The sequence below is a fragment of the Aythya fuligula genome, chromosome 1 (genome assembly GCF_009819795.1).
Source record: "Aythya fuligula isolate bAytFul2 chromosome 1, bAytFul2.pri, whole genome shotgun sequence".
NCBI lineage: Eukaryota > Metazoa > Chordata > Aves > Anseriformes > Anatidae > Aythya > Aythya fuligula.
Window position 1 is genome coordinate 65,727,272 of NC_045559.1, and position 26,595 is coordinate 65,753,866.

The 26,595-nt window shown below is 38.5% G+C and overlaps 1 protein-coding gene across 12 annotated transcripts in view; it reads right to left on the minus strand.

The window, feature by feature from the left end:
- The window catches only part of MICAL3 (microtubule associated monooxygenase, calponin and LIM domain containing 3), a 151,596-nt gene that overhangs the window by 63,776 nt on the left and 61,225 nt on the right, over positions 1 to 26,595 (minus strand). For 7 of the 12 annotated variants that reach the window (XM_032189416.1, XM_032189389.1, XM_032189398.1 and 4 more), the window contains exons 12-20: positions 26,443 to 26,590; positions 24,935 to 25,131; positions 23,880 to 23,992; positions 23,328 to 23,390; positions 22,428 to 22,601; positions 21,229 to 21,321; positions 5,730 to 5,916; positions 3,304 to 3,383; positions 2,068 to 2,155 (exon numbers count right to left, since the gene is read on the minus strand). In XM_032189416.1, coding sequence (XP_032045307.1) covers positions 2,068 to 2,155; positions 3,304 to 3,383; positions 5,730 to 5,916; positions 21,229 to 21,321; positions 22,428 to 22,601; positions 23,328 to 23,390; positions 23,880 to 23,992; positions 24,935 to 25,131; positions 26,443 to 26,590 — 1,143 coding nt within the window. Of the gene's footprint in view, positions 1 to 2,067; positions 2,156 to 3,303; positions 3,384 to 5,729; positions 5,917 to 6,588; positions 6,697 to 9,032; positions 9,141 to 11,644; positions 11,750 to 13,643; positions 13,701 to 16,181; positions 16,275 to 21,228; positions 21,322 to 22,427; positions 22,602 to 23,327; positions 23,391 to 23,879; positions 23,993 to 24,934; positions 25,132 to 26,442; positions 26,591 to 26,595 lie in introns of all 12 variants that reach the window. The other 5 variants (XM_032189435.1, XM_032189425.1, XM_032189408.1 and 2 more) reach the window with 2 other exon arrangements.

Genomic DNA, 26,595 nt, shown 5'->3' on the forward strand with positions numbered 1-26,595 from the left:
AGAACAGCAGAGCCAGAGCTCACTCTTCTACCATTAAAGGTATTTCTGTCATGCACACACGAATGCAAAATATTACACTGCTTTAAAGATGAGCTAGCTTCATCCAGCTGAGTATGCCCTATTGGACTTTGTGCACTACAAAAGACAAAGCTTTAAAAGCTCCAGAAGATTAAAAATGATGCTACAGTCAGGAACTGCTTTAGAATAGCAGCAAGCAAACAGGAGCCCTAGATTTCAAGTTTTGCTGTTTGATAAAACAGTGTCTGTTCTATTTTACTTCTCTGGAAATATCACCGTTCTTGTAATTGTGCCACCACAGCTGCCACCTGTACCACTACTACATAAGAAGAGATGGAAATATCTGATCAGTGTACAGCAAACCACGGCCTATTGTTTGTCCTACTTAGTGATCACTCAGATGCTATTCACTGAAGGCTCACTTATAAATGTAATTAAATTTGATCAGTTGGAAGGACTAAATCAGAAGGAGACTTTGACAGCAATTGTATTGAAAAACTAATTGATATACAGTTAAATTTTTTTTTCTACTTTTCATCACCAGTAGCTTTATCCCATTAAGCTGCCTTATTCTCATGAGATACTCTATGAATAATAGCTCCAAGAAATATCTTTTCCATATATCTTAAAGAATATGCTCCACATAAAAATAAAAATATATTAAAAAAAAAAAAACCTCTTCACCTTTAGAGAAAACAATTTAATTGTCTAGCCAATAGTACAAAAAATGGAGTAGTTATCCCATCTGTCCAAGGCATTTTGCAAATGTCATTTTTCACAATGCCTTCTCTTTCCTCCATTTGCCCTATGGAAATTCCACACCAATGACAGAGGAAAGAGTGAAAGTAACTACTTGAAGAATCAACGGCACGCAGTAAGAATGAATTTCAGTCTGACTGCATTCAGTTTCCATCTTAGAAATGCTTCTAAGAATAATACTTAAAGTTAAACATAAGCATGATTTTTGTCTGCCTGTATGTTTTTAAGATCTTTTCTCAACTAGCACTGTGAAAACATTCTTTTCTCAAAGTTTTGCTAGAAAGGTGTTCTCCCCCTAAGAGCATCTGATTTAGTTTTTCCATAGTATTCTAGAACCAATACTAGAAACCAAATCTCTTTCTTACATGACTAAATAAACATTTAGGGGCTGGGTGAACGAGCATTTGTAGCAGAGACACTTCTCCCATGTTAGAAGGAATTAGAATTTTAAGTTAAAAGGCAAAAATACTTCACAGTAAGACACACACATTCACTACCCCATTTCCAAAGCCGTGGCCAGGAGCAGCACAGATTCTGGCAGTAAGGGAAGAGCACCATGACCTGCCAGCACCACAAAACTCAAGAAGTTTAAGGAATCCAATCCCATTAGCTGTCACAGATACCCAGAGTTCCAAAGGAGACACCGTCCCAAGATAATGGGATCTTCCCCATTCAAGTACCAGATTAATGAAGAAAAGCTTGGGAGAATGAGAAACCACTCCCAGATTTCAGGCAAACACAGAAATCCAGTTTGCAAGTCATTCCAGTGTATCAGAAAAACTTTTAACTTGACTAACATCAAGATACATACATTACAGACAAAGCCTCTTCATCTGGGCCCACTCAGAGGAGACCCCTAACCGTGCATCTGTGTTTTCCTGGAACTATTTCAGATAATGTCCTCGAAAGGACTGAAAATCTAGGCTCTTGAAGCCACAATGCAAAATAATAATATATTGAGACTTTCACATAATGCACAAAATTCACATGGCACCCCAAAAATCACACAAGTTATACAGCTTTTTAAGTTGGGTCACATTAAATCTTACTGGTCAGCAGACTGCCCACAGAATTCCCCTAAGATCTGCACAAGAACTTCTGACTGGACATAGAGAAAGGGAACCCCAAAAGCCATCAGCTGACACATGAAAAAGGAGTCCAAAGGGTTCTGGGCTACCTGGTGCCCAATCGAGGAAACTGTGCTTTGCAGGCGCTGGCTTGCCACCCTAACTCTGTCAAAGAAGACGAGAGAGTACTGCACCACCCTGCTAAAGAAGGAAGCGGAGCTACCTGGGGCCCTCTCTGCTGAGGCGGAGATGGAATTTGCCCGTCCACTTCCATCGCTTGCCATAGCGTCCTGCAGAGGTCCTTTGGTGTCCTGTAAGAATTGGGGAGGGGAGGATTAAATTCATATTAAAATTGGAAGTACATCCAAAATGCTCTTTTTTCATATGAAGCTATATGTATTGAAAACACTGAACTAGGAAGACATGCCTCTTGCAACTAAAATACCCTTTAATAGTCACATAAGGCAAGGTCTGAACAAAATACATTCCCTCTCAATACATTGCTTTATTTAAGCCCCCCAAAACAAGCTGGATATGCAAGAAAGCCAAAGCATTAAGATTCCTGAAGTCTGCTTATCTGGAATTTAATACAAGTTTCACTTTTGGTCTTTCTTTTTGGTATAAAGTATGGCACAAATTTTGGGATAAATCCCAAAAGTTAGCATGTACTAAAAAAAAAAACAAAACAAAAACAAACAAGAAACAGGCAGAAAGACAACAGCTATCACCACCATAGAGGTTAAATATAATCTCATGGGAGAAAGATAGGTTGTGTCATGGAAGCTTAGCAGAACTTGAATGCAAAGAGACTACCATGTAGTTTGCTCACTCTTGCTCACACAGAGTACCACAAAAATACTGAAAAGTGAATTGAAGAGACAAATTAACATGCCTTGCATTGTACAGATAAAAGCAGGGACAGTTTTCTGTAATACACAGTAGGTCTTGGTCCTATGTTTAAAGCACAAATGCTTCCATTACAGTTGTGTAGTAGAAAGGATATCCTTTCTTTCCATACAGATTCCCACTAACAGATAGCAAACACTCAAAAAAGACCAAAGGTCTTTTTTAAAGCCCATACAGATGGGTCAGAACTTCATGTTTTAGAGAAAATGCAAATAATATGTTTCATCTTAAGGAAAAATAAAACCAGTAACAGAATTCCTCTAGTCTCTAAGTGAACTGAATAAGCATTTCTGTTTAACAAGAAAACAGATCAAAATACTATTCTGAATGGAACAGTATGTTATTTTATAATAATAATGAAAAGAGAAGTGATAATTACAAAAACTGTTTTTAAGTAAAACTTATAGAACTTCAAGACATCGTGACATAACAAAACAACTTGATGCATTTTGAATTTTTCTACCTTCTGGATAATAGAAAATAACATTTACTTTTTCAATGTTAAGAATCAAAACCTATGAACTTGACATTTTAGATGAAAATAATGAGTTACCTTTCCTGACACTGCTGGCCTCTTCCTTTGAGCATACCCGGAAAGTCGGTAACAGTAGTGAGGCTTACAGTAGAATTTACCTGCAGATAGAATACAAATGATGGTCGACAATGAAAACAAAGCAGCTTAACACAATATAAATGTCTATCTCACTGCAACTTATTTCCTGTTGCCTTTCCCTTTGCTTCATCTAGTTTAATCAGTACGCATGGAGACAAACTCTATCTGAAGTTTTAACTCTAGCCCTCCTCTAGCTAGCTTGTTAGCCTCCTTTCTATTGGGTGCCTGACAGCCATTTAGCTTAATATCCTATCAAACACCAAAGCAAAGCTGTGAGGCTTGTGTGGTATCACATGCTAACAATGCGGCTGTGTGTGGGGAACAAAGAAATCATCACATGAAAAGCTGGCAGAAGCACTTTTGGAAAAAGCAAGAATGAATACAACGAGCAGAGGAAAGTGGGAGAGGATGGTGTTAACTCCCAAAGAGCCATCTCTGAAAATGCATGGTGGCTACTTGTGGAAAGGACAATCAAGCAACAATTCATTTTCACAAACCTTTTGTGACACTACTGATTTAGTAACACCCCAGAAGCCTGAATAGGTTTTCACCATTATCTGAACGCTATCAGGAAGCCAAAGCAGCACCAGTGATACTCCAGTGCAAATAATAACAATAGGAGCAAAGTGCTAGCACAGCTATCTGCCAGTCTGCCTTTGTTACTGTATCCTGCTCAATGTCTGCAGCTCACAGCATCCCCTTCTGCTGTGACCTCCTACTCCTACAACTTCACTAATGCATTTCAATTCAATACTTTGACTTTCACTGTTTCCCCCACTTTCTCTGAACTGGTATTAGCACAGTAATTTCTAATGATTATTATTTATTTTTTTTATGACAGAAAAATGGAAAATGCTATCTTTCGAGAAGTCTATGTTTAAATAAATATTTGTTAATATTGACTCTTTCAGAAACTGCTTATTCAATTTGTTTCAGGGGGAAATGTCTGAAAAGAGAAACAACAGAAAGGCAGAATATAAAAATTCTCAGACTTTGAATGTTCTTCAGTGAAAAGAACTAGATGAATAACAGCTATGTGCACATACCTTGTTATTTTTCTCTCAAAGAAAACTCAGATTGAAATACGAGCTGGATTTTCACAACAATTGGACTGGATAGGATACCACATATTTCTGTTTGGACATGTATTCTTCATATACATATGTATATGAAACTTAAGCATGTTAAGTTATCATTTCAGAATCAATGCTGAAACTCCAAGCTTTCTGTTTGCTTCATTGAAACTATCTGGCCATAGCTAAGTTTGTTGGCAGAGGGCATCACTAAATCTGGTGGCAAAAACTGTTTCAGCCCATAGAGCTGACAGAAGAGCTCAGTCTGTTATTGCTAAACATTTAATCCAGTACTCCATTACTTCTGAATGCACTACATAACAGCAGTGCTTAAAAAAATGTTTTGTCCCAACTCTGATTACTGATGAAGCTGTTACTTTTACACGTTGACTTCAAAATCATCGTTGGCCCCTTTAAACTTGTAAGTCAAGTCTGCTGACCTTCTGGCCAGGGAATAATGCGTTTTCTATGTCTTACTTGGAGACTGGTTTGATTCTTCAATCCTTCGTGACAGAGCAAGTCCATTACTGAAGGCAGTTATATAATTCATCATTAATAGATACATTATTTTGGTTCTTTTTTGCTCCTTATGCCTAGCTGATGTTTCCATGGGCATTATCCTACCCAATATCTTCAAAAAAAATATTCCAGTTACCCACAGAAGATTTCTATCAATTTTATAACTTTTCAGTCTACATGGAATATTCTGGAGTTCCATTCCATGGCATGCAGCTTACTGAAATTTTTACTTCATCTTAGCTTCAATGAATGTGGGAAAGGATTAGTTCTAGAACTTTTTTACACTTATTTTGGTTTATACTCAATCATTTGTGGTATAGAATCCTTTCCATCGTTTTGTACATGTTTTCCTATTGAGATAGGAGTAAAGATAAACGACAGCTGTGAAACACTATTGTTGATATACATAAAGGTTTCTCTAAGACACTTTCTACTTCATTCTTTCTTCAGAAAATATGAAATTTCTGTTAATTCCTGTTCAAGCAACAAATGCAACACATTGCTATTCTTTGACAAAAGTTACTTTTCACAAGTGATGTGTGATTTCAAATCATTATTTTCAACATGCACAATTTCTGGATGACAAAATGTGTTAGATCTCCTGACATATTGTTCTGGTTTCTGGTTAGGTATATCTGATTATATTCTTAGGTAAATCCATCCATGTAGTTTCAACAGTCTAAGAGTCTTTGGAACTGAAGTTACTCCCTTCCCTAACTCACCAAACTTCCAAGATGGTTAAAAGAATTCTGACAAAAATGCAATTTCTCTTACCATCTTCAATATCATAGGCGTAAGATGACAATCGCAGAGTGGTGGCACAGTATTCACACTTGAAGCAACTGCGGTGGAAGAACTTGCCTTCAGCACTCAGCCTCTCCATCACATAGACTCGCTTGTGGCAGAAGTAACAGACATCGCTGCCTCCCAGGTTTTGGGGGAACTCCTTTTTGAGTGAGCCCTAGACAGAAATAGGCATAACTAAATTTGTGCATGTCCAGTCTCTCAAGATTGTGTGGTCATATCTTCTCCTCATCTTTGCAGACACAGGAGCATCTGGATGCTGCTGTTCTTTGACACATGGGTGCTGCAGTTCTTTGACACAAATCAGTTTTAGCCAGGACACCAATAACTAACCTTGAAGTCCAGTGAAGAAAGTCCTAGGATACCACACCTACATATGTGAGGAGTAAATTAAGCTCTGGATTGAGGAGTGAACACAAGTACTATTAAACACGACCCTGAAATAAATAACTGAAGCAGGCATAGGATGGAAAGGCAAAAAACATTAGAAATCCCTCAAACAGGAGTTCTTAGACCTTCATTATCAAAGTTGGTATCTCCTCCAGAAAACAATAATGCTGAAGTAGCCCCAGTGGACCAAAAACATCTTCATAAATGTGACCGGCAGTTTCTCAACTGTTTATACACAATCCTTAGACACTGAGATTAAATTCAAACATTTTGCAAGGAAAACCAGGACAAGAGTGAGGGGGGATGGAGAAAGGGAGGTGAAGTCTTTGACAAAGCTACTATAAATTCCATCAGCTGTGCTAACAACCGGACACTCACAATACTTTGGATCTACAGAACATCTAATCACAAACACGTCACCTTCTGTGCATCGTCTTACCAGTTCCTTCTTGTCTAGAAGGGTTTTGGGTTGCTCTTTCCTTTGAAGCTGATTGGCTATCTGCTCAGCTAACGAGCTCACGCCGCCTGTGTACATCTTTATGTACTTCTACCAGATGGAGGGAATGAAACAAAAGGGAAGTGAGAAAAGAAAAAAAAATTTAAAAAATGACTGAAAAGATAATAGGTTAGGTGGTGAAAAGGTGCAGAGAGGTGAAATCATGCCAAAACTGTGGACAATATGAAGTGACAGGTAGTAACAGCAAAGCTAGTGTCATCAGTAATCCCTAGAACAGTCCAATATCGACTGCAACCATGAAAAAGAAGGTTTGCATTTTGCGTTCTGTATGTGCTGTAGAAGTACTAAGATGATGAAGAGAGCAGAGCTTACTTTTGGTTGTGGGGTATTTCACACCTGGAAACCTGAACGTATACACTTCTCAAAGATGAAAGCAAATATAGGTAAAGATTTTACATTCCAGGTGAAATTGGCATCACAATCAAAAATCATTTAGAAGACATGTCACAGAGTCTAATGTAATATGCTGATTGCAACATATTTAGCACATTTGCAACAGCTCAGCACAATATACTTATATGCTTAGCAATTGGAAAGAACTCGTTTACAGAGCATTCATAGAGCAGGAAGAAATCCTTAAATCATGAACTCACAGTGATTCAAAAATACTATTTTTTCCAATGCTAAAAATACATAGAAGTTTACAGGGAAAAAGAGGCAAGAACCTCATCCAACACATTAAAGCCATACTTGCGTACACCTGGAACACGCATTTGATCAACTGTGAACATGGCTTTATGACTAGGCTTTCCTCCATTATGGATATTGACTGTCTCCAAAACTTTGGATATCTAAAACCCCTCCAGCATTCTGAGAAATCTAGGCGGGTTGGCTGTTACCTTACACAGTACAAAACGAGTGTTTGCAAGCCAAGTTCAGTCACTGCAGGAGCGGAGGAAGTGTTCTTCACAGGAAATAATTTCAGCCATCAGCAGTAATTACATAGTTAAGAAAATTATATGGTTATATCCGTGTTAGCTTAATCACACTGCAAACACCATGTATTTGACTCAGAGCAGCAAGGAGCACGCCAAGCAATTTTCCTTTTCCAGACTAAGAAGTATTATGAATGTTTCTAGCTGGAGTCTCCTAAGCAAATGAAAGAGCAGAGACACACTGGCTTCTGGTATAACAGTAAGCTGAAGGAAAAGACTGGAGTCTTATCTCAAAAACCCCTTTACCCATAGTAGAACTTGTCTGAAGCACACTAGTTATTTCCCACAACTAGTAAGAGCATAAATTTCACGAGTGTGGTTATTAGCCTTTTAGAAATGTATATAACCTTCACCTGTTCAGACACGAGAAAAGCAGGATGCATCACAAAAAAAAAATACCGAAGAACGGGCACTTCTGGGAGAAATGGTTTTAAAAACAGTGTGCTCGGCCATCAGAAATTATCATTGCTATTACTGAAAGTCCTAATTCATTAACCTGTGTCACTGTCATAAAGAAGGTTTATTTCTGACGATAAAGAATTTATACTCACTGCTCTTACAGAGCTCTTCCATGGGAAGCGTGTGCTTTTAACAGAAACTTTCTTTTAGCTGAAACTGTATTTCTACTGAGCAAGTTCTGATTTGAAACCTTCATCCAACCTTAATTCAGGATCTTTGAATTTCAACCAACACATATACAGTTTTGTGCCTGAACAGTGACTATGCTAATATTAACTCACAATACCATGGATTAATTAGTGTGAGAAATTTAGTTGCTGAATTTTTTATTTTGGGCTCAGTGTTTCTGATATTTCTTTTACTATACATGACGTCTGGCCTAACACTGGATTTTCAGTGAAACATTTTGTGTTTCCTCCCTTGGGCAAATGCCTTCAAGATGTAGAAAGTTCTGAAACACTTTGAACCCACTTCAGCTTAGGTCAAATCAAGTTCCTGTTGTTTGTTTTACACATGACAACTACAACTAGTTCAAATTCCCAGTGATTTTTCAGAAAGCCAAAGTACTTTGTGCTTCATACAATCCGTTAAGCATATACACACAAACATAGTCTGTAGTTTGGCCCAAACTCTCAAGAAAAGCAGCAAGCAAAACAAGAAAGCTTTACTCCAAAGCTAGATCATTAGTGCTCAAAAGTCTGATTTGAGAGTGGGATGTACCAGAAGCCTTGTCATTTGCACCACATGTTAAATATACTTAGTTTCAAACTGGTTTAGGGTTGACAATAACCAAGCCATGTGACAGGCTGCCTCTGGTTTCTCATTTGTGCATGAATATGCACAGATATTGCATTCTGCAGGTGAAGCAGTGCCAGCCTAGCCATCTCTTGTGGTATGTCCCTGGGTGATGGGACCAGGGTGGGGCAAGCAGACACAGCTGAGTGCACCTTGCAATGCTCAAGCTAATGCTACCTGTCGAAGAGAGTCAGATGAAGGTGAAGAAGGGCGATTAGAAGAACGGAGGCTAAGGGAGAGCTCCCACTGGTCAACAAAGAATCGACGAGACGGTTCAGTCTCAGGCTAAAAAATAAAATAAAAATCAAAGCAATCATACATGACTATGAAGGAAAAACAGGAGAAAGTGAGAACAAAAATAGGCCCTTCTTCCCATGAGCAAGAAAAAAGTAATTATCAGAGAAGATGCACTGGACATTTTTTCCAAGTTGTCCCACAAGGGTCTTTTTCTCCCTAGTGAGCCAGAGTAAGTTATTCTTAATTTGCCCTTTATTTGGTTTTAAGTTATTTAGGATCATTTGGAAGCAGTTACCTACTTCCACAGATGTCCAGCCTCCTATAACCCAACCAGCTAAACCACTGGCACAGATCCCAGATCAATTTCCTCTGCTCCTCCCGAACCTGCCATTATTCTTTATTCCTGGCTCAAGACACTACGATCGTATTTCAGGCCAAGTGAGACCTCTTCTATATTTTAACTATATAAACCAAAAGCCTGCTCTCCTTAGGGGTGGAAGAGAAAGAAATTAACTTGTATGTGTTGCCAGTAATCAGCATCAAGTTTCCAACATAACATTTAATGTCAGCAGATTTGAAACATCACGCTAAAAAGAATGAAACAATAAAATGCAATCTGCTGTTCAATGCTGTTTCAATGACTTGCTTATGAAATGGCAAACAGCAAATCCCAAAGTGAGAATGTGCATCCTTCTGAAACCATTTTTTCACAGAAGAGCCCCAAAATTGGCCTCTCTCATTATCTCTCTAGTTCATTAATGCCCATCTCCCAAGAACCTACTTAATGTAAATAGGAAAAAAAAATTGGTAGCTAAACATATCAGACACTGCTGGTAGCAATTTATAGGAATGCACAGTTTCTGTCTGGAAGAAAAAAAATATGTAAATTTCAAATATTTGACCCACTTTCAATTTTAAAAAAGAAAATTATGCTTTGGGTTATAAAAAGGAAAACTAAATGTCATATAGCTGCTTGACCCACAAAAACAGCTATTTCTAGCAATTTAGAATAGGCTAGCTTCAAGATTAAATCTACTAGGCAAAATGTAAAATAGCTGGGATTTCAGAAATGTAACTGTTTGTTTTATACACCAATTTTCTGTACTTAAGATCATCAACATTTAACCAAATTGATTTTCTGAAAATTTCTTACTTGGCTTTCTCTCTTACTATTCTACTTTTTCTTGATTTCTTTCCTCAAATCCCACATCATAATCTATCATTGTCTGCAGTGTTCCAACATCTGTTTTCTTTTTCCTCTCTGCCTGACCCGCTTTATCCTATCCTCTACTTTGTGTTCTACATCTCCCCTTTATTTTCTCTCATCCTTAATTCTGCACTATACAGAAATAAGATTTTTTTTTCCTTGCAGTGTAATGCTGTTAATCTTTTCCATCCTCAAAAAGAGCCTAGACGTACTAGAGAGCAACACAAAAAGTAGGAAGTAAATGTTTTGGGCCCCATGTTAATTCTGTATCACTACTTCAACTGAGTAATGAAATACATGTGAGCATGCTGTCCTTGGATCATGACTGAGATCTTCAGTTGTGTCACCCATTAATGAATAGATGATAATATGTTTAAAGGAGTCTTCTTACCCCATCCTTCATTGTTTCTTCTATGTCCCCAACATCCTATTTCAAAACCAGCCAAAGGTTCATTCTGCCTTCCTGGAGAACAGCTTCACTGATTTTAATCAGCAAAGACTGCATCCCCAAAGAACACCAATTTAAAGTGACTTAGTTGTTATAAATTCTCCTTTGACATCCCTTGGAAAAGTTATGCCCACCAACAAAAGTTCTGGGACTATTTATACTCCCGCTCAAGAAGACAGCTTGGTTTTGGATAGTTAACTCAAAACCATAAATTCTGAAAAACTAATCACTTATTTAGATGGTGTTTTCCAAAGGCACTCTCCAGATTGCCAAAGGCTGTTGAAGGTAACCAAAAACAGCTAGGAACAAGAAACAAAAGAAGGCACAGTTCAAACTGGCATGCTCCCCTATGCCAGAGAAGACAAACAGGAAAGAATTAAACACAAAACCAAACCAAAAGTGTACAGTAGAATCAAAGAAAATCTGCACAAGCTGCCAACTCTGTTGCTGGAAATAAGTACACAGGAAATATGGACGGAGAAGTAGTACTTCAGAGCCAGCAGTTATGCTTGGAAAATGCACGTGTTCTTGCTTCCAGAAGCAAGTATATCTGGTGAGCAACTGACTGGTAAATTACCACTGTGAGAAGACTTGATCCATGGTCCAGCTGCTTTTCAGCATGCACTCTGAAGCTTGCAGGCTGTTTTTTTACCTTATTATTTATACTATTTTGTGAAACAAACATTCTCATTCCTCAAGGAAAGAGTTAAAAACCAGCAAGCATGATAAAAAATACTACCCAAAATGAGCGTGATCTTTTCTTTTTAGCCATGTGATTGTGTATAGGCAATGGTCCCTGTATTCTGGTGAATTTTTCCACCCCTCTGAGCACAGATGCCAGTGGTACCCAGAATCACCCCCTGATGCAGGACGCCAGATAGGCAGGGCTGTAGTCACCTGATGCCTCACAGCAGGCCTGGACTCCAGGAGGGCAGCCAGCTGACATGCCCTTTGTTCAACATTCTCAGGCACTTGGTCATCAGAAAAAAAACGAGGAGATCTCTGTGAGATAAGGAAGGAGGGAAGAAGTAAACAAACCAGAAAAAAAATCCCCCAAAGGAAAAGACAACAAAATGCCAGACACAAGGTAGGAAATTCACATGCAGAGCAGTAAGAAGCTCCCTACCAAAGACTGTTTTCATTTCCACTGTGTACTGCATTAATGTTCTAATGAAGAGCTAAATTTTGACACTCCAGGCTAAGACAAAATCAGCTGAATTAGACATTATTCACAACTTTCCCACCTAGGACAGCTGCAGCCAAAACCAAACAAGCACGTAGCCTCTCTCTGGCATTGCCATCCAAACAAAAACAAAACCCAACCAAACAAATCCCAAACCCAAAACAAAACAAACAAAAAAAACACTCTTCATCAAGATGTGGCTTTATCATGCACAACGGAACTTGTTCACCAATTTATTTCACCCTAGTGCTTGTTTGTCGAGGATTTCCTTTACACATCTACACCTGCACATATTTGTGTTTCTCAGATTTTCTGAACAGAAATACACATTTTTAGGACAATATATTCCAGTGTTCATAAAGAATTAAATAAACTCTTTAAAGATGCTTGTATATGAAGAGAATGCTGTGCTTATAAAAGAGAGGATGTTTAATGAGACTGGCTGGTTGAAGCAAAATCAAACTAGCACAGAAGTTGCTGATTTTACTTCTGCAACTTCTGTCCTACTTGTTCTTACTGCACCATCATGTCAACACACCCCAGGCACTATATCTGACACCTCTGCTATTCTGGTCTTTCATATCAATCCTGCTGAACTGTTGTGTGTTGCACATAGTGACATGGAACAAAGGCCTGACTTTTGGCCTGCTGTACAGGACACTATCACTTGCAACATCATACAGCATTCAGCTAATTTGTTTGTAGTGTTCAAAAGTAAATGCACCAGGAACTACAACTGTGTGTGTGAAGAAACCTCAGGCTTAATCTCTCAAGAAAGCTCAAGTGCTGCTACATACTGTTAGCTGTTCTCCAAAGCAGAACAGAAAATTGGGTTCACACCCAATCAATGAGAAACACTTTTCCCATTCAAACACATTAATAATACTCTCTATTTTCAGCTGCTCTCAGTTCCACCTACTCCTTCCTACTAGATCATTTTCACTAAAACTAGGGCCTATTATAAAGCTGTGGGCTTCTGTGTCACTGCAGACACATGCTTATTCATTTTCTAATGCCTGTCAGAAAACACTCAGCCCACAAGTGTCTTTTGTGTAGAACACATTTTTGAAGTTACAACAGTTTTACAGCTGGCTACCATTTATGACTTAATTCATTAAAAGCCTTTACTGGAATGTCAATTAATTTGTCAATATGAGTTCAAATCATCCAATTCTTTTGAGTGCCTATCTTTCCTTTTCCCATGCTTCTGGATAACACTGAATCATTGAGACAGGCTGTTGAATATTTAATTGTTAAGAAGGCTTCAACCCTCTATACTAAATAATGCCTCATCATTTTTCCTTTTACTTTGGCCTGTAGGAGGCAGGGTGGAATGCCAGTTGTTTAACCATCCAGAAAGCAAGCAGTGAACACAATGCAACCATGTTCGCATGAACTAGCACAAAACATAACTCTTCTTGTTCTGCTACAGCCACAGCACACTTCAAAAAGAGGTGTAAGAGAAAAAGGAGAATAGGAAGAGCTTAAGTGCCAAATCTATGGCAAAATACAAGCATACAGCAAACTGTTGATGAAGGCTTGTTATGCGTTTGTGTGGGCATCACGCAGAAATAGTTGACTGCTCCTGACTCTCAGCAGTTTCAGCGTGTTAACAGTAGCATTAGGATAAGTGCTTCACTACTCAGTACGTTTGCTCCCTGTATTGCACACAGCTGTGTCATCAGCATCCATGCCATTGTTCATGCTCTTTACCCTTCCTTGTCTGGGACTCTGCTCCCCAAGATAGTCAGCACCAGGTTCCCTGTTTCTCTGCAGGCAACAAATTATGAGCTTAGTAACAATCACAGACCAACTTCCTAGTCAAAACAGACTGAATTAGATTTTTCTTAACATGTAGGCAGAAAAGAAGTCATAACGATAGAAAAACAATTTACTGAGAAGAATATTTTAAAACTGGCAGTAATGACTTGGTTCCTGTAGGGAAGATATTAAAAAAAGTTCATATAGATTCATATTAAATCTGTTAACCACAGTGTAATAAAATTAGTACTATAAAGATGAGAAGACACTCAACATCTGCTGTGATGTTAGATCAAAGGAAAGAAATAGAAAGTTTAAAGGAATTGGCAGAATGAATGCATTAGAAGTGCAGAGTTTTTAAAAGACATCAGTGTAACAAGCACACAGATCCATTTGACTTGCTATGTGGTGTGGGCCAAGACAATTCAGAAAAAGAATAAGGAAGAAAAAACATCTCCAAAGGCAGTCCCTCAACTGGCCCTAACAGATTACTTACGCAGCACAGGAGGTAAAATTCCTCTGAGTTAAAAGGAGGAAGTGGACAATGCCTTTTTATTTTTTTTTTTAATTTGAACAAAAATGTTTCCTACAGGACACAAGCTAGAAAATGGTCTAAGTATGTTTGGACCCAGCAGCAGTCAGTTCTCATGACTGAACTAGGCAAGCAAGAGAGAGTCACAGGACAAACAAACAAAATACTTGGAGGAGACAGGGAGGGAAAACACAGAGCTAAAGGGTCCTCAGTAACTGAAAGCCCATTTTTTAAATATGGAAAGTGATTACCACACCATAGATTGAAAAATAAGTCTCAACATTTAACTTAGTTTGTCATAAGCTCGGGGAAAATCTTCAAAGGATCTTGATGAGAGGAAGGCTGCTAGCTATCACAGCGTCTGGTGCCCAGCCACAGGACAAGTGGCCGTGGACACAAACTCAAGCAAAGGAGGTTCCGGCTCAATATGAGGGGGCACTTCTTCACTGTGAGGGTGACAGAGCACTGGGTCAGGTTGCCCAGAGGCTGTGGAGTCTCCTACTCTGGAGACATTCAAAATCTGCTTGGATGCCATCCTGTGCAATGTGCTCTGGGTGAACCTGCTTGAGCAGAGGGGATGGACCAGATGAACTCTAGAAGTCCCTTCCATTCTGTGATGATACAATTTCTCATTATAGTTGACTCAGTTTAGATGTGGGTTTTGCTAATGAGAAGGGCGTTCCTCACCTATTCGACCCAGATGTGCATTCCTGAATCCTTCCTTGCACCATGCTGTCCACAGTGTGCCAGAAAACAAGCTACTTTTTTTGTTCGAACAATTTCAAATCAGATTGGTAAGCAGAGCTGACTTGTCTGCACAAATCTGACACAGGAGAGGCAGCAGAGGAAGTGTGGTCCAGAGGCTGTAGTGAGGGCAGATGAAATGTAACATGTAACTGTACTCTGAGACACCACAGCAGTAAGACAAGTCAAACAATATGTTCAAGAATGTCCCTTTTCTATTCTGCTAAAAGTAGAGTTTATAGGAAAACAAGTGCTCAGCAAAGAAACGTTTTCCACCTTTGGGGAAATCTTTTGGGTCTAAGGAACTGTAGCTGCCTTTTTATCAGCTAAAGATTAGTTAAGGGCTGATGCGGAAGGAGAATTTATTACTGCAGTAGGAAAATGGAACAAAAATAAAGACAGACAACTCAAAGAAGCAGGATGACCATGTATAACAAATAAGACACAGATATTTAAATATTTCAGGTAATATGTAACTAGAAGGACAATATATACATGTGTACACACATCTGATTCACATGTATACACTGTGTTCAGAACAACTCCAAATGCAAACTCAGACAGACTGAACACAAACTCTTGAGACAAAGGCCTGGATGTGGGGCACCAAACTGGACATGTGCAGGCCACAACAACAACTCAAAAAAGGACTTCATACAATAAATCTGAAAGATTTTCACGGATACAAGAGCAAATTCTCAGTCACACTTCTATAAACAAAGCACAGAGATGGAGAAAAGTTGCAATTTCCATCCCTGAACTACTCCAAACATACTAACTTCTGTTTATTAAAAAAGGAGCCTTTGGCCAGTGAATGACCTATATGTAACACAGGATCAAGTTCTAATACTTAGGCAAAAGCACACCTACTGAATTTCTAAGAAGCATATATATATCTTAAAGGTAGACGTGGCCTGAATTTTATTTCAGTTCTATTTTGCTGCAACTCAAAACTGAAGAAGGCTACTATAATTACCAATTACCCTAGAGTAAAGTCTCAGAATCTCCAGTGCATTAGACAATCGTCAAAATGATGCTTCTTCTGAGCTAATGCTGACCTGTGTTTCTATATTAAGAGGTTGAAGAAGCCCTATCACCCTCCAAAAAAAAGAAAATTGGAAATATATTTGTAAGTGGGATGTCTGGTAATCAATTTAGTCATTTGTACAAAGCAGTAATGAAGAGAGAGGGACAGAGCATGCAGAGGGAATCACCTGCTGCCTGGGATACGGTGGAGAGGAAGGTGCAGTGGAAGAGAGCATGATCACTTTTTTGGGGCAGGTCCGACAACGTTCCTTACTCCTCATCTTTTTTTTAAAACAAAAAAAGAAAAAAAAAATCATAATAACGGTAGAAAAGCTAAGATAACATTACCCTTGACTTTGTAAGACTGGCTAGAATGCATAAGCTGAGAGACCGCGATCCTATGCTCATAGCTCTTACGAATGACCTAAAGCCACATTTTATCCAAGCTGAAAGAGAGAAAATTTTCACCCATATTCACAAGATCACACATCCACTTGACAGATAATTCTAGAACAGCCAATAAACATGTATTTATAGCAATAATCGATTCAACCAACAGTTTCTGAGTCAAGGTCTTATGCTCAGTCAAATGCAAAACTCGAAACTCTTGGTAGCAGAGTTGGACTGCTCTTGTTGCTTTGCGAAAAATTACATAGTTCTGTGCCTTGCAATGTTTAAGAATATTCATCCTGTTGACCTGATTACTCTTGCTTGCAGCTTATTAGCAATACAACTCAAGTTGCAGTATCCGGTTCTCAGCTTCTCTACCTTACAGATATTAAACTGTCTCAGGCAAGTTAAACTGTGCTTTGCCATTCTACTAGAAGAGAAACACAGCTGCTTTCAAGGCAGCATGTAGCCATACTGAATAAACCGAATACTACAGAATGCATATATGCCCTCATTTTTATACACTGAAAGAACATGCCTTGCTAGTTCTTTATGTCCCCACTACATACAGTCTTTTCTCCACCATTTCTAGATATTTAATGTATTGTATGCTTATTTCTTTTTTCCTTTTCTTTTCACAGGAGCATATCTGGAAATTGTTGCACTGAAAAAAAAAAAAAAAAAGCTTGTGTATCCAGAGTCACTACTAGATAGCCTCCAAAGAAACAGCGTGCTGTGTAAAGATATTATAGATAATCGTTATGGTCCTGACAGCTGAGCTGGTGCTAACATGTATTTGGGAGTTCTCTTCCCCTTCACCAAAAAAGTAAACTCTAATTCAAACAGATGCTACAAGCAGCTTAAACTCAGCCACATGACTTTGCACTGAAGTGGATGAGGAGCATTCAAAAGGCTCAGCTGTGAAGGCACTAATCTCTAGCAGAAAGGGAGGTAACATTTTCAATCACTACAGCTGTTCATAGACTGTCATCTGACCATGGCCTAGTTTGCATTTGAAATTTCTGTGTATTCCCAAACTTGTGTAATTTTCCATGGCAGATCATGGAATATAACATTGTATGGGTATATGAAGTACATATTCAGTCCTCCAGTAGGATGCATCTCTAAACATGCAAAGTCAAAGATGGCTACAGGAACAAGGAAACAAAGACTTATCAACATATTTAAATGAGAAATTAAGTAGGAAAACAGTATTTGCAGAAATCATAGATATAAGTTTTCTTCTGCTGAGATTTCAACTCCAGCTCACTGTGGTCATCTCACACAGTACATATCTTTAAAAATCACAGTTCCAACAGAATTACTGAGAAGGGTTTTTACCAACAAGCTTTTATCACACATCAGGAAATCCTCTTGAAAGAACAAGCATCAGACATCCAGAGGCAGAAGAGATTTGTGCTGCACATCATGTGATCTCTATCTTACAAGCGTCTTCATACACATCAGTGATTTACACTTGTGCATTACACACATACCTTCTTCTTGTTAGGAGGCTATGAAACTATGGCAGAAAAATGCTGAAGACCATAAGTTCAAAGACTGGAATCCAGGACAAAATTCAGTTTGAAGGGCTAGTCTCCCACATGATAAACAGTCAGATACTCTTCTGGATAGACTACATGGCTTTCTAATAGCTTCATGATCCCTGATGAGATGCTCTTTCCAAAACGCAGTGAAAGTGGAAAGCATCAGAACGCAATGTAGAAGATAATTTTAGCACAACTAGAGGTTAATTTGAGATTATCCACCATACCACAAAATGCAATCCAGATTTTTTAGGAGATACCATATCACATAAAAAATTGCACATTTCTCCTGTGCACATACACAAACATTATCTTCATGCATTACCAGCTGCTGCTGAGATGTTCACAGTAGCATGAACCCAGTTTTGACAACACAGATCAGCATTCCCAAATTGTAGTTCAACAAAGCAAACACTGCAATCTAATTCAGGAGGAAAATGCAGGCCACACTGAACACTTACAGCAGCAGACTGAGGAGGTTTTTAACCTGTTTGATCCTTTCAAGGTTTTTCCTTTTCAGGAGAGATAACAAGAAGGTCTTGTGATGAAAGTAAAAACTACTTCAGAACAGATTCTGCCAAGACTTCACTCTTTCTAGGAATTCTGTCTTTCCAAGCCATCCCTATCCCACCTCTACAGCAGACACAGAGACACTCTGCATTATAAACTGAAACTGTTTGGCTGGTAACTCTTTATGGAACAGCAAAATTCTAGACTTCAAATGATAAGCAAGGACAGCTAATGAAGTCCATCTGACAGACACTGGCAAGCCACAGCCTAAGGCAGATGTAAATTCTCCAAAAAAAACCCTGGTGGTCCAACCCAGACCACTTCCTACACAAACATCCAGTTCTCCCCTATAATTATTCTTGCTGCCTTGGCAGTACGCTTTCCTCTTCCATGCAGCTTCCAAGGTGCAGGACCAAACCTATCAATCACAAGACAGGAAACTGTCCTTCTCCCACGAACCCCTGAGGACCTCAACTTCATTCTGCCTGTGGGCAAATATATGAGGCAACTAGTTGTTTTCTTCAAAAGCAGGTCACCACTTTGTCCTCTTCAGGAACTGCTTTGCTCCTCTTCAAAGGACTCCTCAGTAGAAGTCTTTCATTATGCAATATTATCTTATGCAGAATCACTGAACAGAAGGTTCTGCTTGTGAACTCTGACATTTGTGCCAAACAAGAGACCCTTTACCATACCTTCATGAGCAGATCTTTCTGGCAAACACAAATTCCCGCTGAAGACCTTGTCAGGAGCCATACCACTGCTTTTCAGCATCTCCAACAACACGGACTGGTACCCAGCCCCAACTCCACTGCTGGTGATCTGTGGCCCAGGAAATAACTTTGTAGTTAGTGCCTAATGTCACTGAAGAAAGCTGTTTTAGTACTGAAGTAACGTGCAGTCTCACAGCAGTCAGATTCCTTGTGCCTAAACAGACAGAATTAAGAATCTTCAACAGACAGCCGAAGCACTGCTTCAGCAACAAATTCCCACAGGATGGATTTCTGTCCAAGCTTGAAAAAGCTGGCTGCTTGGGTTAATTAATGCATGGCTTCCAGCCTCAGCTGATTTCTGATCAGTCCAGAAGAAATGGTTCTATATATTCCCAATTAGTTTCTATGTGAAGACCATTGACACCCTTTATTTCCCCGGGCAAGTCCTAAGGAACCTTTAGAATAGGGACCATATAAACTGTTTCTTCGATCCTAATGTATTCTGCATATTGTGCATCTTTGAGACCCGCTTTTATTCTTCTCCATTTCATTGTTAGATGAAAAACACTTCAAAATCCAGAATGAACTCTGGAGCCAAGAACCAGCTATCTTCTGCTGACACAGTAAAGCTCATCAAAGAAAAAAGTCAAGCAAATACTTCAGGACCAATCTTGAGGGGGAAAGTACCCACAGAGAGCTGTCAATGTCTCTGCTGAATAAAAGGAGGGTGACATAAGCAGTGTTCATTAACTGACCTGGTAATGTACAGCCACATACACTTCTTCTGTATCACTTCTTTGGATTCTCCCCTATACCTGGAAGTATTCTTAAAAATTGAAATCTGTCTTAATCATGGATGATGAGTATCCACCTGAAAGTCCTCATTAGCTTATAAAGATTTTGATGAGAAGGTAGAAGAACAAAGAATGACTCTGGAAACCTAAATGTAATATTGACATTTTTAAGACTCTATTGACAGTCCTACTGATAATTCCCCTGCTTTGGGTCTTCTTTGGAGAGAAATCTTCTAGATCATGGCACTGGTCATGACATGAAGCACTGCTTGTGTTGAATACCTTGAGGATAAAGTTCACCATGAATCCATAAACACACAAAAAAGTGAACTTCCAAACTTCTTCCTCGTGACTCCAAAAGCATGCTATTAAGCCGCAACAAGAAAGAAACAGATGTTTCTCTAAATTATGGCTGCCAGAAAAATATATCTCAACACTCTCAGGAACAAGAGGAGGTGATTTGCACAGGGAAAGAGAGGAAGCAGAGGAAGCCAGTGAGATAAGTATCCCTGTTTGCCTGAAAAGATTGATTGTCACAAGCCTTGCTTTCATAGTGCACTGCTGAAAGAAAAATACCAGTAATAACAATGGGCTAAACCATACAAAAGAGAAAATAAAATATGATACCTACTGATCTTTCTTCTGTCGATCCCTATTCTGTTACTGTGTGTGGCAGAAAACCTAAAATTTACTTAATCCACAGTAATACTGGAATCTGCAATGCAATGAAGGTGAGAAGCTCACAAGGAAAGCTAGGTTTGTCACAGAGAACGGGAAACCACAGAAACTGAAATGTCACTTCTAAGTGCAGAACACAATATTCCACATGAATAGCAAAATTGACGATCAATTTTACTCTTTACACCAATGAAGAGCTTTAATACCACATATGGCATGACATCTTAAACCTCATTGGCTGCAATAATTGCCTACATATTCCCTATTGTTTTCTAAGAGAATAATCTACAAATACTCCAGACAACACAATGTTGCATCTATAGGCAAGGTTTCTGATGAAACATCCACTGAAGACCTAGGAAGATGAAACTAGTGTAAGACAACAGGGTAAGTTTGACTAAATCCTCCTGAAACAATAAATCATGCGTTATTACCAAAGGCAGACTTTGATCTTACATGTGTTCATTACAAGTTAAACTATTTAAAATAATGGACTCACACATTAAAAAGGATGTTTTTGCTGGAAAAGGACTGGTTTAAAAACAGGATAGTGATAGCTGGTGTTGGGTGCAGGCAACATATCATATTCATAATCAATTTCTTTACCTGTTTCCACTGGGGGATGGGAGCTAGACGGCCCTGCTCTCGTCTGCTGGATGGTTGGTTGTGAACACGTTCTTGATAAGGCAGGACAGGTTGCTGCATGCAGGTTGTAGGGAAATTGGGTTGGGACCAAGGAGGGATGATAGAATAGCAAAGGAAACTCAAAGAAAGCCAAAGGAATGAGAGACAGAATCAGACAGACAAACATTTAACAAAAAAATAGGGTAGAGGAGAATTCATTTAGCAAGTCATATATAAAAAGGGAAAAGACATCAACAAATGGGAAACTGCACTTTTTTTTGACCTTTATTTTCATTGTTCCTTCAACTCAGCCCAGTTATTCCAGCCAATATGCAGTGGCTGAGGAAACATTTGACTGGTAAACAGTGGAATAAATGTCATTGTTCTGAGATTATGCTATGCTACCAACACCACTGTGCAATGTAGCATACACACACCTGAACTGGACTTAAAGTAGCTAGATAAGGTCCTGTTCACAATCTGGCCAGGGCAGCACAGAGTTTGGCACAAGGTATGAAGACAGACTATGCAGCAGAGCAAGAACTCAGGCACTTAAACCATACTGAGCCTTATACTGCTGACACTATACAGCTTAGCAGCATCTTGAAGTGACTCGGCATCACTTCAAAGATGACTACCCTGCAGTTGCAGTAGTTCAGATAATATCCTGAATAACCGGCAGTTGTCAGGAAGCCTCATTTGAAATGATATAAATATCCTGATTGCAATGAAATTCCCAGACGTTTATCTGCTGTGCTTACATAAAGATAAAAAGAAAAAAAAACTTAATCACAGTTCACAAGAACAAACATATAACCTGACATGAAAATGTTCTAATCGGAAATTAAATTATAGCTCTTGGAGGTGAGAAATGGGATATTCCTGGAAAGCTTTTCAACAGCAAAAGTAGTTATACAAGAAACTTAATTGCTGGTAAGGTGTTTTTGAAAGAGATCACATAATACTGTCAGTAACAGGAAAGTAGACTTTCATTAGGAAGCTCTCCATCCCATACTCCTAAATGTAATTTTTTTTTCTCTTTTGAGTAATCTTCATTCTTCCCCAGAAGAGCCTTTGAAGTACAAGAACACCACTAGCATCCAGTCTTGAGGAATGCATGTTATTACTCGTGATTTTCTGCCATGATTCCGAAATACAATGTTTTATTAACCATCTCATACCTGTCTTCGTAACGTTGAGGACTGCACTGGTGCATTCTCCTCAAACTTGGCCAGTAGCTGGGTTGCCATGGACTTGACTTTGTTCTGATTCCCAATGGCAGCATCAATTCTCCTCTCCGTCAGGGCACTCACCAATGTAGGTCTTTCTTCTCTGTAGCTTCGAGGGACGTCCTCCTATCACCCAGTGAGATCAAAAGTTAACAGATACATCCAGATGACCTTTTCTCTCTTCACCTTTGCTGCAATAGATTTCTAACAGTGTAGAAAACAAATCTATTGGTATGCATTTGCAAGCTCACATTTTAATTTTCTTTGGTATGACATCAAATGTTCTGATAACTATCTTTCCAACCTTACTTAATACAGTTACCTAACCGAGAAACCACAGTTGAAACACTCATTAATCTGCTGGTATAAAGCAAAATGATATCTTCAACCCTCACTGACAATTCTAAGTACTAACTTTTAGCTCACTTGTACCCATTTGGCTATAAGCACTTGAACTGAAGGATTACCTTGCGGAGCATAGTGGTTACGTATGCCTTTTGCACTAACTGAGACTGCAGTTCAAATATGAATGAAATCTCTGACTACTGTATGATTTTACTAAATGAAACTTTACTATTGGTGCGCCCACCAAATCAAAGTAAATTGCAAATTTATTCTATAAAAATAGAATATGGAGCAACTGCAAATATCTCATTTGTAGTGTGCTCTTCTTTCATAAGCATCAGTAAAATATTTCCTCTATAAATACAACAAAGCATAACTTCTGAAGAATTAATTTTAATTTAGAAATAAGCCCAGTCTGGATACAGAAAATGAAAGGACTGAAGTGGGAACAAAGAAATGTACTAGATATATTTTTCTCCCCGACACCTTCCTTACTGTAACACTTACATCCTCAGATTGGCTGGTTTTCCTCCTCTTTCCTGCACCATCCAGTTCCTTTTCTTTTTTGTCCTGAAAACAGAGTAAGAAAGAAAGAAAACAAAGATAAGGGTTCTCATACCTTTCTGGGCTGAGACAAATGTCACAAGTGCACTTAAATAAGTTTTGTAATACAACTGATTAATTCTCTAGGTCATTCCCCATTTGTTTAAAGAAAGGTGTGTTTTTTTTCCTGTTGTATGTTGCCCCCCCACCTTTGGGGTTTCACATACTGGAAACTCTACCTGTCATTCTTCAGCACTTCCAACAAACTGAGAACTGAGCAATCAATTGTGTTCCAATACAAAGTATATCCCCACATTCTGCCAAAAAGCTAGAATTTTAAGACCGAGTGCGTATTACCAATGTAATTCTAAAGGTCATGTATCGTCTCATGACAAGAGCTGAAGAACACATGGTCTTTTGCAGATACATAGCAGACAGACACATCCATTTGTAGTACCACCTACTTGGACAGCAGCCTAGTAGACACAGCTGTTATCAAGACCGTGGTAAGGTTACCTTTGGAGTGCGTTTCCGAGAGATGCTTTGTCCCAGTTTACTGAGAAAAGAGATAGGAGATTTGGTACTGGCAATTAGGGCAGCTTTTTCTTCTGCATTCAGGTCCACACTATCTGTTGGCAAAAACAGGTAGGACAAGGGAATGCCATGACATCATTTCTGCAGTGGTATTATTAAAAATACAACTGAAGGACTCACCTAGTTTGTTTTTTGTTTTTTTTTAAACATACCACTCTTTTCCTTAAACACTCTGCACAAGATGACTGTAGAGAGTCCCAAATCAATAACTTTCTCAGCCATGCTGCTTTCTTCATTTTGCCAAACTCAGTTCTACCTTTAGTCTTTATAAACACCCAGAATAAATACTGTATTTACTTTCATATTTGAAAAGCATCATGATTACCAGTATTAGTAACGAGTTCAGTTTTGCAAATACCTAACTGATATACACTGTATTTTTAAATGGCTATTAAACACACTTTTTATTTTTTCTCCCAGAATTACAGACGTGAATCAAATATATGTTAGAATTTGAATTAAGATCATCAGTAATAAAGAAAAAGCTATTACATCATTAAGATTTAGAGATGGGCAATATTCACTTATGTTAAGCAACTATATCCTAGAGTTTTAATCAAATATCTTTCATTCCTGTCTCTCATTGGCCTGAAGTCACTCTCACCACTCATGGATGGTAAAAAATAGATATAAAATTTGGCCAGGATTTTGAAATTACCTACTAAACAAATACTAGCAAGGCATTTCACATTAGTGAAGACAGATGAACCCCTAAATAATATCAAGAGAACAGAGAAGTCGTCAAATAGTGCTAAAGTGAGTTTAAACTTTTGAGGCCATTACTTTGTATTTATTAACTCCTCTTTTTGCTCTTGATGCTCTTGTCTCTATAAACACCAGTAAGACATCTTATTGTAATGTAAAGTTAGTGAGTCACTAATATAAGTTCATGTGGAAGAAGCACAAAGATAATTCAAGCTCACACATTCATTCTGCAGCTGTCTTTAAATCTTAAAGACCTGCCCCAAATGCCTTACCACTAGAGGGGATGGTGTCTTTGAACATCTCATAGAACTGTGTGAGGTACATCACCATCGACAGTTTATCTGGTTCACCAACAGATGCCATTTCCTTTCCAGTCATAATGGGAGATATTCCAAACTCTTTTTCAGCAATGTCAAAGGCTAGCTGGTTATTCTTCTCCACATTGTGTTCATCCAAAGAATCAAAGTCTCTGCAAAGAGCAGGAAGAGGGCATGCACTGAGTCAAGTCGAAATCAGTCTTCTGAAAGAAATCAGGGATCCACTGCCATTTTGTTCTGAAATCTCCGAAATTTACTTGTCAACATACCTTTTGTATTGCAGAGTTGATGCTATTTAATTATGGTGAATTTTGACTCAAACTTAACTCTTTTTTTAATTTGTTGCTCCTCCAATAAACCTAATTTTTAATTCTTAAGAACTTGAGTATTCTCTGAAATACATCTTCACTTCCTCCTTTGCTGGAAAACTCTACTGCTTTCCTGTATGTAAAATCTTTTACGTGCTTGGAACTAAGTGAAGTCCTAAATGAAGTTTCTCTTTGTCCACATTCTTCTCGACTGACCCCTTATTTTGTTCTATTTTTTTCTGAAACTTGTAGAAATATATATATATGCACACTCACAAAGCTAAAACTCTATAAAAAGTTACATAGCTTATGGAGAGTTATATGAACTATCTGAAAAGCAACACGGTACAGAATATTTCCACTTGAACCCTTCACAAGTTATATAGCTATTAAAAAGAGTAGCTCAGTTAACTTGAGTGCACTGGTAGCAAAGCAATTCAGTGCACATGGAATGGAATAACCGCACAATTATTTAGCAAGCTTTTTACTGGATTATGCCTTTAATTACATCTCTGGCATTTATTTTTTCTAATGTCCCTTTGGGAAGTTGAAGTCACTGCAGATTTCAATTAAACTAACAGAGTCTTTGCTACTAATACTTCTGCCAGCCACTGTTTTCCTGTTCTCGAATGGGGCTACTGCTTTACTCAATATATAGTGTAAGAGGACAGACTTTCTTTCATCCAAACAACATGTTAGTTTACAAACAGCAACATTCAGGTAGTGAGTCACTATTTCTGTAAACGGCAGCCTTAACGTTTTTAAAAAGTTACTGTCAAACAGGAGATTAAAGGTCTGCGTAGAGACTTGTTCACAAGAAATTTAACTGAAGCTATCAGCTATTCCTGACTAATTTCACAGAGGAGAGCTGTTTGACAATAATGAATTCCAGACAGTACCAATTTGAAGTTTAATTCTGTCAAATCATCCAGAAAAGAAAATGACAACACATTTACCTTCATATTCATCAAGCTATTATGACCTTCCACTCTGCTGATGAATCACTGTACATTAGCTTCTATCAGGCTTAATTGACTTAATTTCAATCCATTTCTTCATAAGTCACAAACACATTGCCTCACTCTCAATCGTATTTGTTTGAAATGTAACTAACGTTTTGCCCTTCCCAGATCTTCAAAAGAGCCAATTACTTACATTAAATCTGGACGGTATCTGTGGATAATGGCACACAAAGCTAAGCCACTTTTCCATGACATCGTGAGATCTGTAACATTTACACCAGCGTACCCATCTGTCTGCCTCTGGCACCAATTGAGCAATTTGCTAGAGCGAGCTACAGACTCTGTA